General features: G+C 43.5%; 1 protein-coding gene across 2 annotated transcripts in view; it reads left to right on the forward strand.

Annotated features, from left to right (window-relative positions):
• The window catches only part of SH3RF2 (SH3 domain containing ring finger 2), a 149,825-nt gene that overhangs the window by 103,836 nt on the left and 29,955 nt on the right, over positions 1-16,034 (forward strand). For both annotated transcript variants that reach the window (XM_010850456.1, XM_010850455.1), the window contains exons 6-7: positions 10,777-10,868; positions 12,335-12,505. In XM_010850456.1, coding sequence (XP_010848758.1) covers positions 10,777-10,868; positions 12,335-12,505 — 263 coding nt within the window. The remainder of the gene's footprint in view (positions 1-10,776; positions 10,869-12,334; positions 12,506-16,034) is intronic.

Consider the following 16,034-nt stretch of genomic DNA (forward strand, 5'->3'; position numbering starts at 1 on the left):
CCACGGCTGAAGGAAGTGAAGGGGGGAGGGATGTGAGGAAGGTGAGGCTGGAGACGGGGCAGGAGCCAGATCACAGAGAATATTCTGAGCTTTGATGACTCCCTGGAAGATGGAAATGGAGTTGTCTTCACAGCGTTACACAGGATTACCCCTACTGACCTCACTATGTACTTTAGAAGACATTTTTAATTTTTTTTGTTTTAATTTTTTGCTATGTCTCACAGCATTGTAGGGGCTTCCCTGGTGGCTCAGAGGTTAAAGCATCTGCCTCCAATGCGGGAGACCCAGGTTCCATCCCTGAGTTGGGAAGATCCCCTGGAGAAGGAAATGGTAACCCACTCCAGTATTCTTGCCTGGAGAATCCCATGGACGGAGAAGCCTGGTAGGCTACAGTCCATGGGGTCTTAAAGAGTCGAACACAACTGAGCGACTTCATTTTCACTTTCACAGCATGTGGGATCTTAGTTCCCTGACCAGGGATCAAACCCTCGCCCCCTGCATTGGGAGCAAGGAGTCTTAACCATTGGACCACCAGGGAAGTCCCCTAGAAGATACTTATAGAGGTGGACCTAAAGTAACCTGCTGCCAGCTCCTGAGTGAGTTCTGTTTCTCAGACAATGCTTTTACTCTCAGGGCAGATTATAGCACTGGGCAGCTGCTCCCTGCTCATCCAGAACAGGGAGGGATTGCAGGCTGGGCTGGCTCTGAGCCTGGCTCTGAGACCAGCTTAGAGAAGGAAGGGGAGCAGTCTGGTAAACGAAGTTCTGACTCTGCAAGGATCTCGCTTCTGCCAGGGAATGAAGGAGAAAAACAAACAAAAAAGCACTTCATAGTCCACCTGTCTCCAGATCTATTGTATATTACAGGGGACACTGGCCAGGAACAGTGGTCACCAGGAACATGACATACCTGTGACTCTAAAAACAGAACTTTGAGGGCTTCCCTGGTGGCTCAGTGGTAAAGAATACTCTTGCCAATTCAGGAGATCCAGATTCAATCCCTGGTCTGAGAAGATCCCACATGCCACAGAGGAAATAAGCCCATGCGCCATAACTTCTGAGCCTGTGTTCTAGAGCCTGAGAGCCTCAACGATTGAGCTTACGTGCTGCAACTACTGAAACACTCGTGCTCTAGAACAAGAGAAGCCACTGAGATGAGAAGCCCACGCACAGCAACTGGACGTTGGCAAACGCCCCCGTTTGCCACAACTGGAGAAGAGCCCACATGGCAATGAAGACTCAGCATAGCCAATAAAAAAATAAATACAATTATTCTTCTTAAAAAAAAAAAAGAACGCTGAATTTAGCTAGAAGGCTTTTCCTGGGATACCCAAGCATGCCTCACAGACATGAGCTCTCTAGGCACATGGAGTTAAGTGCTAACCTTGAAAGTGAAAGTCACTTAGTCGTGTCTGACTCTTTGCGACACCATGGAATAGTCTATGGAATTCTCCAGGCCAGAATACTGGAATGGGTAGCCTTTCCTTCTCCAGGGGATCTTCCCAGCCCAGGGATCAAACCCAGGTCTCCCTCATTGCAGGCGGATTCTTTACCAGCTGAGCCACCAGGGAAGCCCCAAGTGCTAACCGTGGTCAGCACTTACAAGGCCTCCTGGTGTCAACTTAACCACCCACTTGCTGGACTGAAAATCACATAATCTTTCCATTTCAGCTTATCTGTAGAAATGAGGATGACAAAAATGAGGCCTGTGTATCACAAGTTAGTGTTGGAATCGCAGCGTGTGAATGAAATACCTCTTGGAGATCAAGGCAAGCCTCTCCCAGCAGCACCCAGAGCACTTCGAGCCCCACCCTATCCCCCATGCCAACATGTGCTATGTTTATATAACTGTGGCTTTAAGTTCCTTCCCCAGTATACGGGGTGAGGTCCACCTGAGGAAGGAACTCTGTGTGTCTTGGTCATTCCATTAGCTCCAGTGCTGAGTACCAAGTATGGCCCACACACTGCAGCTGCTGAATATGGCTCAAGTCTCTCGTAATAAAAGAGAAGAATGAATTTTTAACTCTATAAAGTTCAATGGTCAACTCTAGATTTTCCATAGTGGTGGTATAGAAACTACCATATAATACTTAATTTTCTGTCTCTAAAATGCAGCGCTTCTTCCAGCCCTGAGTGAACACTCCATAGGTTCAGGCCCTTGTTCGTTCCTGGGCGCCCTGAGATGCTGGAGCACAGGGGCTGGCTCACGCTCTGTTGAGGAGGACAGTACCCCAATGCCCTGTAAGCTCCTGAGAGGCATGAGCCCTGGAAGCTGAGTACCACAGCAGGGGTTGGGGTGGGGGACACCAAACATATTTTGGAAAGCCAGGGACCTGAAAGCTCCTCTAGAAGAGACAAGAGGAGGCTTACTTACTCCCATCCCCCACCTCATTCTTGGGTCCTGCTCTCAGTCCAAGACCTTACAGGGCTGTCACATAAAAGAAGGTGCTCCACCCACACCACCACCCACACCCTGCACAGCAGCTAATCTCTTAGTAGACCAAAATAAGTAATATTTAATTAAAATATACACCCTACTATATACAAAACAGAACACAAGGACCCACTGCATAGAACAAGGAACTCTATACAACATCTTGTAATAACGTATCAGATCAGATCACATCAGTCGCTCAGTTGTGTCAGACTCTTTGCGACCCCATGAATCGCAGCACGCCAGGCCTCCCTGTCCATCACCAACTCCCGGAGTTCACCCAGACTCACGTTCATCGAGTCAGTGACGCCATCCAGCCATTTTAAAGAATACTTCTAGGTGGCACAGTGGTAAAGACTCTGCCTGCCAATGAAGGAGACGCAGGAGAAGATCCCTTGGCGGAGGAAATGACAACCCACTCTAGAATTTTTGCCTGGAAAATCCCATAGACAGAGGAGCCTGGCAGGCTACAGTCCATGTGGTCACTAAGAGTCAAACACAACTTAGAGACTGAGCACATGCACACATGTATTTATGTCTATATATATTTATATCTATATATAACTGAATAGGGCTTCCCTGATGGCTCAGACGGTAAAGAATCTGCCTGCAATGCAGGAGACCCCTGTTCAGTCCCTGGGTTTGGAAGATGCCATGGAAAAGGGAATGGGAACCCACTCCAGTATTTCTGCCTGGAGAATCCCATAGACAGAGGAGCCTGGCGGGCTACAGTCCATGGAGTCACAAAGAGTCAGACACAACTGAGTGACTAACATATGACTGAATCACTTTGCTGTGTACCTGAAACTAACACAACATTGTAAATCAACTCTGTTTCAATAAAAAAAATTTTTTAAATAAGCAATATGTACTTTGGCCACCTCATGCGAAGAGTTGACTCACTGGAAAAGACCCTGATGCTGGGAGGGATTGGGGGCAGGAGGAGAAGTGAGAGGATGTGAGAAGTGAGGAAGTGAGAAGACAGAGGATGAGATGGCTGGATGGCATCACCGACTCGATGGACATGACTTTGAGTGAACCCCAGGAGTTGGTGATGGACAGGGAGGCCTGGCGTGCTGCGATTCATGGGGTTGTAAATAGTCGGACACGACTGAGCGACTGAACTGAGCTGAACTGATTGAGTACTTACACTGTGCTAAATAATACACACGAGTTCTTTTATTCAATCCTCATAACAACTCTAGGAGAGAAATACCATTATTGCTCCCATTTTACAGATGAGGAAATGGAGGAGCCACAGAATTTAATCCTTACCCAAGATCATATATGCCAGAAAATGCTTGAGCCGCAGAGCCAAATGCCTGAGTAGGTTAGAGCTGCCTCCAGAGGCCTGGGCCAGGGTGCTGAGTCCCAGATCTGGGAGGCCAGGGCCAGCGGAATGCTGCAGCAGCTCCAGCCAGGCCTGAGCCCCCTCTCCTCCCTTACTTAACACCTGAAAACGCCCAGAGGCCACACAGCTGTGCATTCCTCTGCTCCTGAAAAAGACTTCTTTTCAATGAATCACTTCCTTCAAAAGAAGGAAAACATGCTTTTAGATCATTGCAGAAATTCCCACCCACATTCTCTAATACCAGCACTTTCTCTCATCCTGCTCAGATCCCCGGATCCTACCCCAGGAAGCACCAGAGCCTAGAGGACCACAAAGGTAGCCTCACAAACCCTTTGTGGCACGGGGACCTGAGGTCATAAGTGACCTCAGGAAACCACCCACCAGAGGCCCTTTCGTTCAGACAGGCTGGGCCTGTGTCTTGAATACCACTGACAGGAACAGACCTGCCTTCCTCAGAAGCTGGCCATCTACCCGGCTGTCTTCGTTTACCGGGTGGGGCCTTCGTCTCTGTCTTGTTCTGGCTGTCCTTCCTCCCTGGCTTTATCTCGCTCTTATTCCATTCATTCATTCATTTTTGTTTTCACCTTACTCATGGAACCTCTGTCTGATCCCTAGGTATCCACATTTGATTTTTCCCATATTCAGGTGGCCCCCTGACATATGAGGATCACTAGCCCACTGTTAGGTTAACCTGTCACCCCTATATCCTTTGCTGACTAATTCCAGCGCTTGGGCTGGGTCAAGCTAAGGTCACTTCCTGCCAGCTAGATTATATAGTCATATTTTTTAACAGCTTTATTGAGTTATAGTTACATACAATAAAGTTCAACGATTTTAAGTGTACAGCTCAATGACTTGGCAGATGTTAAAAGGCATGTGATGACTACTGAAACCGAGATATAGAATATTTCTATCACCCTCAAAAGTTCCCTTTTGTGCCCCTTTGCAATGAATCATCTCTCCCCATCCCTGGCTCTTGGCAGTTCTTAACCTGTCACTACAGAATATGTAGTTTTGTGTGTCCTGCTGCTTTCACTTAGGATGATGTTAAGATTCATCCACATCATTGCATGTATTGCTGAAGGGTTTTCCATGGTGTTTATACCGCAGTTTGTTCACTCACCAGTTGATTGGCATTCAGGTTGTTTTCAGCTTCTGGCTAAAATGAATAAAGCTGCTATGAACATTCCTGTACAAGTCCTTGTATGGACATAAGTTTGCATTTCTCTTAAGTAAAAACCTGTGAGTAGGATTGCAGTGTGCTAAATGTATACTTTAATAAAAATGGCCAATGCATTGTCCTGTGGCACCCACCAGGAGCAGATAAGAATTCTAATTGTTCCACATCCCCATTGACACTTGGTATGGTCAGTCTTTTTAATTTCAGCCATTCTCATAGGTGTGTAGTAGTATCTCACGGTTTTAATTTGCATTTTCCTGATTATTGTTGATGTTGAACATTTTTCCATGTGCTTACTGGCCACTCGATATTATCTTTTGTGATGTCCTTTGCTCATTTTAAAAAATCCATTTGGCTGCAGCAGGTCTTAGCTGTGGGCATGTAGAGTCTTTGTTGTACCATGGAGAATCCTTCATGGCATCGAATGGACTCTCTGGTTGCGGCACGCCAGCTCAGTAGTTGCAGCCCATGGGCTTAGTTGCTCCATGGCATGTGGTCTTAGCTCCCCAACCAGGGATCAAGGCCACATTTCTTGCATTGCAAGATGGATTCTTAACTACTGGACCACCAGTGAAGTCCCTTTTGCCCATCTTTTAATTGGGTTATTTGTCTTCTGAATGAGTTACAAGAGTTTCTCCAGTCTTAATCTCCCCTTTCTTCTCCCTTCCTCTATCCCCCTGGATCTTTCTCTTTCCCCCATGTGTCTTTGCTTCAGGTTCTGACTCTCTCCCCCACTCTCAGAGCTGTCCACCGTCTCCCTCCCTCTCTCCTCCTCCTTCCCCACTTGTATTTTCCCTTCTCCTCCCTGACACCTCAAACTGAAAATCTGGCCTCCCTTCCCATTTAACCTTAGAAAGAAATCCAACACAAACCCAGTGATTTCAGTTCTGGCAGGTTTCCCTGTTCCAATTAGGAGCAAAAATACCCATCTCTCCAACTGAAGACCTAGAGAAGTAAAAAGAGAACTTCTTTAGGTGTAATGGAAAGATGGTTTTCTTTGCATTCTGGCATCTTCCTCCCCTGTAAATGGTTAATAGTGCTTATGGATGGTAGGACTTTTTACTCAAGCATAACAATGGAAAGTCACAGGTGTTATGTGAAGTTCATCCTGCTTAATCAGTGATGCAACAGCCTTCACAAACATAAGATTAGTTGTTCACATAACGAGGCTCTCCCTTGGAACATCTCCCAATCCCAGAAGGATTATATCTTGCCCAGTTGCAGGGGAGGAGCAGCCTAGCCCAAAGCCGGCAGCTTGTTTGAGGGAACCAGTGTGACAATGTTTGATTGCAAAGTTCATAACACTTTATGAAGTATTAGAGACTTTCAGATGGATGACCAAGGAATGGTCTTAGGTTTTTTTTTTAATAAAATTTTAAAGGTCATATTCCACTTACAGTTATATTGGCTCTATCCCCTATGTTGTAAGTACATCCTTGTAGACTATCTTATACCCCAATAACTTGTCCCTCCCACTCCCCACCCCTATATTGTCCCTCCCCACTCTTCACACTGGTAGCCCCAAGTTTGTTCTCTGTATCTGTGAGTCTGCTCTCTTTTTGTTATATTCACTAGTTTGTTGTATTTTTTAGATTCCACTATTTATTGTTGTTGTTAGTCCCCAAGTCATGTCCCAACTCTTTTGCAACCCCATGGACTGTCACCTACCAAGCTCCTCTGTCCATAGGATTTTCCAGGCAACAATACTGGACTAGGTTGCAATTTCCTTCTCCAGGGGATCTTCTACATCTCCTGTACTGCAGGCAGATTCTTTACCACTGAGAAACCAGGGAAGCCCTGGTTACATCTTAAAAATGTATTAATACAAGGAAAAAACAATAGAATAGTGTCCATAATGTGGCATTTTTCTATAAATTAAAAAATAAACAGGTATAGATATATGATGTTGGTATATGCATACGTACATTTTCCCAAAAAAAAAATCACAAGAAAGCAGCAGCAGTGATGAGATGTGGATGATAGAGTTATACAGGGAAAAGGGTGTTAAGTAATGTCATATAGTATTTGTCTTTCTCTTTCTTATTTCACTTAGCATAATGCCCTCCAAGTCCATCCATGTTGCTGCAAATAGCAAAATTTTGTTCTTTTTTATGGCTGAGTAATATTCCATTGTGTGTGTATACATACCATATGTTCATTATCCATTCGTCTGTTGATGTACACTTACATTGCTTCCATATCTTGGCAATTGTAAAATATGCTGCTGTAAGCATTAGGGTGCATGTATCTTTTCAAATTAATGTTTTTGGTTTTTTTGGACATGCACTCAGGAGTCAAATTGCTGGGTCATATGGTAGTTCTATTTTTAATTTTCTGAGAAACTTCCATACTGTTTTCCACAGTGGCTTCACCAGTTTACATTCCCACCAGCAGTGTATGAGGGTTTCCTTTTATTCATGTTCTCACCAGTATTTGTTATTTGTGATCCATTCGGGCTGGTATGAGGTGATATGTCACTGTGGTTTTGATTTGCATTTCCCTAATGATTAGCAGCGTTGAGCATCTTTTCATGTGCCTGTTTACCATCTGCATTTAATGTCAATTCCATTCTTCTGCCCATTTTTTAATCATATGTTTTTTTACTGTTGAGTTGTGTGGGCTATTTATATATGTTGAATATTAACCTCTTACTGGTCATATAATTTACAAATACCTTCTCCCATTCAGTAGGCTGTCTTTTTATTTTGTCAATGGTTACCTTTGCTGTGCAAAAACTTTTTTTTAACTAGGTCCCATTTGTTTATTTTTGCTTTTATTTCCTTTACTTTAGGAGACAGATCCAAAAATATTGGTACAATTTATATCAAAGAGTTTTCTGTCTATATTTTACTCTTAAGTTTTATCGTATCCAGTGTTACATTTAGGTCTTTAATCCTTTTTGAGTTTATTTTTGTACATGGTATTTGACAATGTTCTGATTTCTTTTACATGTAGCTGTCCAGTTTTCACAACATCATTTATTGAAAAGACTGTCTTTTCTCCACTGTATATTCTTGATTCTTTTGTCATAGACTAATTGAATATAAGTACGTAGATTTATTTCTGGGCTCTCAAACCTGTTCCATTGATCTGTGTGTCTGTTTTTGTCCCAGTACCATTTTTTTTACTGTAACTTTGTACTGTAATCTGAGGTCAAGGTTTGCCATCCCTCCAGCTCTGTTCTTCTTTCTCAAGATTGTTTTGGCTATTTGGAGTCTTTCGTGTTTCATACAGATTTTTAAAATTATCTTAGGTCTGTAAAAAAAAATGCCTTTGATATTTTGATAGGGATTGCAGTGAATCTGTGGATTACCTTAGGTAGTGTGGTCATTTTAATAATATTGATTCCCCACCAAGTTGGACTGTTTCCTGAACTTCTTCTGGCCTTTCATTGTTAGTGTATAGAAATGCAACAAATTCTGTATATGAATTTTGTAACCTGCAACTTTACTACTAGAGCTCTTGATGAGCTCTGAGCTATAGTAGTTTTTCTGGTGGTGTCTTTAGGATTTTCCGTGTATAGTATCATGTCACCTGCAGACAGTAACAGTTTCACTTCTTCCTTTCCAATTTGTATTCCTTTTATTTCTTTTTTTCTCTGGTTGCTGTGGCTAGGACTTCCAAAACTGTGTTGAACAGAAGTGGTAAGAATGGACCTCCTTGTCTTATTCCTGATCTTAGAGGAAATACTTTCATCTTTTCACCATTAAATATGATGCTAATGTGGGTTTGTCATATATAGCCTTTATTATGTTGAAGTATGAATGCTCTCTGGAGAGTTTTTATCATAATGGGTGTCAAACTTTATAAAAAGCTTTTCGTACATCTATTGAGATAATCATATGGTTTGGGACTTTTTAAAAAGCTTATTAAAATATATTTTATATACCATATCATATTTTACATACCATAAAATATATTTTACATTTAACCCATTTAAGATATATACATAGAACTATGTAATGTTTCTTGTGTCTTGCTTTTTTCAATTAGCATGATGTTTTCACAGTTTATCCATGTTCTGGCATATATCAGTACTTCATTTCTTTTGTGGTTGAATAATTTCCATTTTATAGATATTATTCCATTGTGTAGATATACCATGTTTTCTTTATTCATTCTTCAGCCAGTAGACATTTAGGTTATTTCCACCTTTTGTCTATTATAAATAATACTGCTGTAAAATTCACATACAAGCTGTAGTGCAGATGTATGTTTTCATTTCTCTTGGATGTCAGACTTAGTGAATCGTATGGTAACTTTAGGAGTTATTTGAGGGACTGCAAAACTATTTTCCAAAGGGCTGGAACCATTTTACATTTCCACCAACACTGTATGAGGGTTTAGATTTCTCTATACTCTTGCCAACCCTTCTTACTATCTAACTGGAATGGTTTTCTGATCCTATAACTGAATTGAAACATCACACATACATACACAACCATACAAACATTTATACAACCATTGACACAGACACACACACAAAACTATGTCCATGCCTTCTTGCACACACCTCTAGAGTTCATAGACATATATACAGAATTCCAGATAGACATTCACAACCATACATACATATATCACACATAGCATACATGCTTATCTGACCCACATGCATTAACATAATAAGACATACAATAGACCAGTGCCATCAAACATGTACATACAATTGTCACAGGTTCTGAATAAACATACACACTTGTACATACATACTCAGTAATGGATTCACAACTGCTCAAACACACATTCTTCAAATAATAGTTGTACCCACAAAGCACAGTCCTAAAAAGGCACATATATGTAGTTATCATCACTTAAAGGTAGATAACTGAAGACTGGTTGAATGTATTTACTTTGGATGGCATGGAGATTTCATTAATATTTGGTATAGTGGGTAGAAAGATGTTTTCATTCATTCATTAAGTTACAAGTAACATATTAAGCGTATAAGAAACACAAAGATAAACAAGACATAGTCCCTTCCTCATGAACTTGTAGTCTAGTGATGGGGGATGGTCAGTAAATAAACAAGGAAACAATCACAGTCTTTGATACGTGCTGAGAAGAAAATAAGCAAGGTAAGACATTAGATAATAAGAGAAGCCTCAGGATAGTTAGTAATTTCCAGATGCTCTTAGAACTTTTGCTCCCTCTTTCAGCCTGGAAAAGTGAAGAGGTTGCAGATTTACCATCACTAAGTCACAGGATAAACTGGTGTGTGTGTGTGTGTATGTATGTGTGTGTGTTAATACTAACATTAGTGAGAGTGTGGGCTCTCACTAATAAAATAAAACCTGGAGTACCTGGTTTTAAATGTTGGTTCATTCTAGTTGAGTGATTTTTCTCTTTCCCTCAGTTTCTCATCCAAAAATAGGGATGATAATAGTTCCTTTAATAAGGATTAAACTAGCTGATACTTATGAAGCACTTAAAACTGCCTGGCGAGTGTTCTCAACATTAGCCATCATATCATTTTTCGAGAACAGGTTTTCTTAAAGGGAGGTGAGTGCACTAGAAAATGGGTGGAGAGGGGCTGGGGGAACATAAGGAAGAGCCTGACAGTGCTCTGTTGACTGTAAATTGAACGGGCCTTCATCCCAAGCCTTATCTGAGCAGTCTTTCAGAATGTGACCCTGGCATACCACCCCAACAGACCATAAACCAATCTACCACCACTCCGCTCTGCCCACAGCCACAAACCACAGAGAAAAAGACACACGATGGGTGGTGCTGGGCGTGCCTGTTGGTTTTTAGTTGCGTCAGAATGCAGCAGCTCTGCTGTGGGTCTGGCTCCTAATGCTTGTTGTTTCTGCAGGTCAGCACCTATCACCCTCCACCTGCCTCCCCAGGACATTCCACGGCCATTGTCAGTCTTCCTGGCTCCCAGCAACACCTCTCAGCTAACATGTGAGTAAAAAAAAAAAAAAAAAATGAGTTCAACCCTCCACTCCTGGTCCTGGCACAGAGCAGTCATCTTTGCCATCCCTCTCTCATCGAGCATCCCCCACCCCCAACCATCCCATGCAGAGAAACAACAGCTTCCCTTCCTTTACAATGTCCAAAGGAAATAATGATGAAAAATACAAATTACCAAATTACATCATCCTGGCTCATTATTTTACAAAAGCAGAAAGAAACTAGATTATGTACGAAAACCCTACAGGGAGATTGGGTACTGAGCGATTTCTGTTGTATTTCTTTAGATTCACAATGCTTGGTCATCAGTAGATGCTGCTGTATCAGTGAGAAATAAATATAACATTTCAGGAGGGAAAGAAATCTTGCAGATGAGAACATTCTCCTAGCCCCTTTGATAAAACCTTTCAGTGCCTCAAAGTCCTTAGAGCAGTTGTCCCCAACCTCTGGGCTCTAATGCTGATGATCTGAGGTGGAGCTGGTATAATAATAATAGAGATATAGTGCACAATAAATGTACTTTGTGCACTTGAACGTGTACTTGAATCATCCTGAAACTATCCCACTGGCACCAAAAAGGTTGGAAACTGCTGCCTTAGCGTCTATCCAGCTCGAAGCCATACACTTTTAACCCCAAATCTGGGAAACCAAAGTGGGTTATTTTTAGTGCCTTTAGTTGGGTAATTATTCTCCTTCCAAAGCCGAACTACTCCCCAGGGTCTTTATCCCCCAGCTCATACCTGGATGTTATCTACCCAAGCTACTCTGTGGACTTCAGAGTGGAAAATCACTGCTCCAACCCAAGAACATTTCTACCACGTTTCAAGCCCATCCTTCTCCATCCCACAATGCAGCCAATATTCATTCCACTGTGTGCCAAAACACTGAAATTAACCCTTGCCTCCCACTTCCCCATGTCCATCTCCTGCCTACATTAAGCTAGCATCTTGGGGGTCAGACACGTCACTACCCTCAGGAGAGGGAATGAATCAGAGAGGCTTCTATGCTGACCCCTCGGTTCCCTGAACCTTGATGGCTGTGACCACTGTCTTGAGGGTACTCTAAGCAGTGTGAACAAGCATCCTAGATAGAACCATCACTTTCAGGCTTTCGACCCGACTCTGCCACTGATTCCTGGTCACCAACTCCTTTCTCTATTCTCAGCTAGTTTCCCCAATGTCAAAATACTGATGTGACCTCAGTGAGTGACTTGGAGCTTCAGAGCACGCTATGGAGGAGTGAGGAGATGGAGGGGGCAGGGATTTGGGCCCCTCCGCTGCAACTTCAACAAGGTTCCACCATTTCCATCTGCCTTACATAGTGAGGTTTCAATTCTTAAAGGATGTTTAGTGCTAACCACTGGGTTAGGACTCTGAGTTTTCCTCTCCCTTCACCCTTTGCTGGTTCCACTAGGCACACTCACCAGCATCCTTCACCAGTTCCCTGTGTTTCCCCAGGTTTGTAGCTCTGCACTCCTACTCAGCCCATGGACCCGATGAACTGGACCTACAGAAGGGAGAGGGCGTCAGGGTCCTGGGCAAGTACCAGGACGGCTGGCTCAGGGGCGTCTCCTTGGTGACCGGGCGAGTTGGCATCTTCCCCAACAACTATGTCATCCCCATTTTCAGGTGCGTCCTCTCCAATCTCAGGCATCAGAGGGTTGGATCATCTAGGCCAGAGTCCATCTCTGAGTTGAATGGCTGAAAGACTCAATCCTTTCAGAGTGTGGGCCAAGAAACAATTTTTGCTTCACTATCCTCCTAATGCTTAATTAAAAAAAAAAAGTAAAATGGTTATCTTTTAAATAGCTCTTCACATTTTACAAGTATTGATACTTTTGCATCTTTTAACTCTTTGGCTATGCTCAAGTATCCCAATAGGTGGGTGTTATTTTACAGATGATGAAAGTGATGTGCAGTTAACCAGCCTACTCAAGAACTAGACTTCAGTTCTACTGTATAACCCCCACAAATCACACTTCACTGTCTTCACCAAGACACTCCATAATCATAGGACAATGGGAAAGCCCAATGATCAGAAGACCTCTGGGAGCACCTTAGGAGACTTCCCAGGATGTGGTGCCATTAGGCAGGGTTTTCGTGACTCAGACCACTACCCATACATCCAACCCCCGAGTCACATGCTAGTTACCCTGCAGGTCTTCTTTCCAAACAGCTTTCCCAACCTTTTTCATTCTCTGGCACATGCATCAATTGCACTGCTGCAGTTTGTCCAGCCACCTCATACAACCACAAGTAAACACAGGCCCCCAAAACTATCCATGGCTCCTCCTATAAGTCCAGGTGCTACCTCCACCCCCTATAAGTCCAGGCAAAGCCTATCACAAGGTACCAAGCCCCTTACCACACATAAACACTACCTTTATGACATACCAGAGAGTCATAACTCCAAGGAAAGGGATAATCCCATTGTTCTCTATGGGGGTCAGAGCAGGAGTCATATATGGCCAGTTTGGGGAACCTTCCTGTAGGTGGGCAGTGTGTCCAGAGGAGGGCTGCAATGGTGAGGAAATAGAAGCTACATCACTAGATAAACCTAGAAAGACACTAGGATTGTTTGAGTGCAGAAGACAAGGGTCAGAGAGACCATAATAGACTGTGTAGATCAGGAAGTAGGCTGGTTCCCTCAGGGGACAGTGAACCAGTGAATACAACTCAGAAGATTCTGGTTCAATAAAAGACTGCACTTGCTTTTATTGAGGTGGCGAATCCCCTTTCTAGATAGAATACAGGCAAAGTGTGGGTACCAATAGTTCCAGGCAAAAAGATTTCTTTGCATGCCAGAAAGTTGGAATAGAGGGTCATAGATACTCCCTTCAGTGGTTCTTGGAATTTGTTAGAAATTTGCAAAATCCCCAAAGGCAAACTAAGGATGCCTATAACTGATGCTTTAATCCATTTAGTTAGCAAATATATACTGAGCACAGTAGGTTAGGCACCCTTCTAGACACTGGAGAAACACCAGTGAACAAAATACACAGAAATCTCTGCCCACTGGAGCTTATACTCTGGTGGGTTGGACAGAAAATAAATAGACATGTAAGGAATATAAGTGGTGTGCTGATGATAAGGTCTAAGGAGAAAAAATAAGTCAGGAAAGGGGGATAGAATTTATGTGAGGGTGACTACAATGTTAATAGTCTGGTTGGGGTGGGCTGGCTGAGCGGTGAGAAGGAAGAATGGAGGAATGCGGGAAGTGTTTTCCAGGCCCAAGGAACAGCGAGGACAGATCAAAGGCCCCGGGGAAGGAGCATACTGACATGAAGGCCGAGAGGACTGGATTAGGGAAGTGAGAGGGGCCTCGTAGGAGATGAGGCCAGAGTGGTAACAGGGATTCAGATTCAGAATTTGCTCAGTCATAATGAGGAATGTGACTTCAACCATGTTATAGGGCTTGGAGCAGAAGCATTGACATGATCTAACTTGTGTTGTAATCAGAACCCCTCCGGGTGCTGGGTTGAGAGTGAACTGTAGACAGGAAAGGTGGAAGCAGAGAGACTAGTTAAGCGGATATGGTAAGAATCCAGGGGGTGGGGGTGCGGGGGAGCTGGGGCGGGGGGTGTTGACGGTGAAATGAACAAAGGTGCTGGCTGTGGAGGGAGGGAGGGGGCGGTGGTTAGATTTTGATTTATTCTAAAGGTAGAAACAATAGGATTTTCTGACAAATCCAATTCTGGGTGTAAAAAGAGAGGATTCAAAGTGAGTCCTGAATAACTGAAGACAAGGTTGCCTTTTACTGAGATGGAGTAAATCCAAAAGAGAACAAACAGGTTTTGAGGTGTTAGTGAGGGGAAGCAAAAGCCTGGTTTGCAGCACATTGTCTCAGATGCCTTAGTATTCCTAGTAAATGGTTGCATCTATACAAGTCTAGCATTTAAGAAAGAAGTCTAAGCTTAAGATGAAAGCCCAAAGACTAGATGAAATCATCAAGGTAGGATCCGTTGTGGTGGAGAGAATGACAGTGAGCCGGGAGCTCAATTCCTCAGGGAAACAGGGAAAGTGATGTCTGCAACAAGGCAGAGTAGGAGATGGTAGAGTCTGTTCTTGTGAGTCCACGCTGCGAAGTCTTGAGGACAGTGGGAGGATAGTTCAGAAGTGACAGAGAAGAGCAAAGACCTACCTTAACTCATGAACAGTCTTCCATGGAAGAAACTATCATGAACTCTCTAGGGCCATCTCTACTAGTCTAGTGGGGCATTTGTATCAGGCCTTAGCCTGAAGTCCTGATTATTCCACAAAAAACCATTAAAGTAAGAGTCACTGTATAATTCATCATCCAAACTAGGACATTTTTGAGATAGAAGAGGGACACTACCAGGAGAGCAGCTATAAACTGAGATTCTCCCTGGAAAATCTGGACTTAAGATCACCCTAACTAGAATGCACATGGGACTCTGTTCCAATGAAGTTCAAGGCTCCAGCTTCCTATTCTCGCCTTGGCTTTTCTCCAAGGTAGATCTATTCTTGGGCAAACGATGAGCTTCTGGACTCACTCTATCCGAGGTGGCCGTGTGTCAGATGGTGGATGGATGTTCAGCAGCACCATAGGTGGCCATGAGTCCTTCCGCACCCCTGGCTCATAGAAACCTGACTATGTGCATATATTGAGATGCTGCTGATGCTGATGGGTGTGTTTGCTTCCAGGAAATCAGCATTTCCAAAAAGGAAAGTCACTGTCACCATATAATCTCCTTAGGGCTATTAGTTGACAGCAGATCAATGCTTTCTCTGTGTGTTATGTTTTCTCTGACAGCCTCCCAGATGCAGAGAAGGTTTCCATCCCCAAAACCTTGGATGCAGATGACATGCTCAGTTTGTCTATCTAGGGGCAGCTCACCCTTGTTCTTAATAACCCTTCCCATTGCGGGAGGCTTGGTTCCTCCCAGTTCTCAGGGCTAAATGAGGCCATTCTTTGTCAGCGGAGTTTCTGCTACTGAGTGGGTTGGACTACGTGTACGAGGTCCCTTTCTGCTCTTTGGTTCTGTGTGAGTGAGAGGTTTGCCCCCCATTTTCACTGTGTTTGCAGAGATGGCTCTGCACTACCTCCAGCCCCCATGGTATACAGGACTGCCTTTTCTAAGACAGCCAGACCTCCAAGGTGTGAGGTGCCCCCTGAGATTTGAACTTTCGCTCTTAA

Source organism: Bison bison, unplaced genomic scaffold (genome assembly GCF_000754665.1).
Source record: "Bison bison bison isolate TAMUID 2011002044 unplaced genomic scaffold, Bison_UMD1.0 scf7180017864291, whole genome shotgun sequence".
NCBI classification, from domain to species: Eukaryota; Metazoa; Chordata; class Mammalia; order Artiodactyla; family Bovidae; genus Bison; species Bison bison.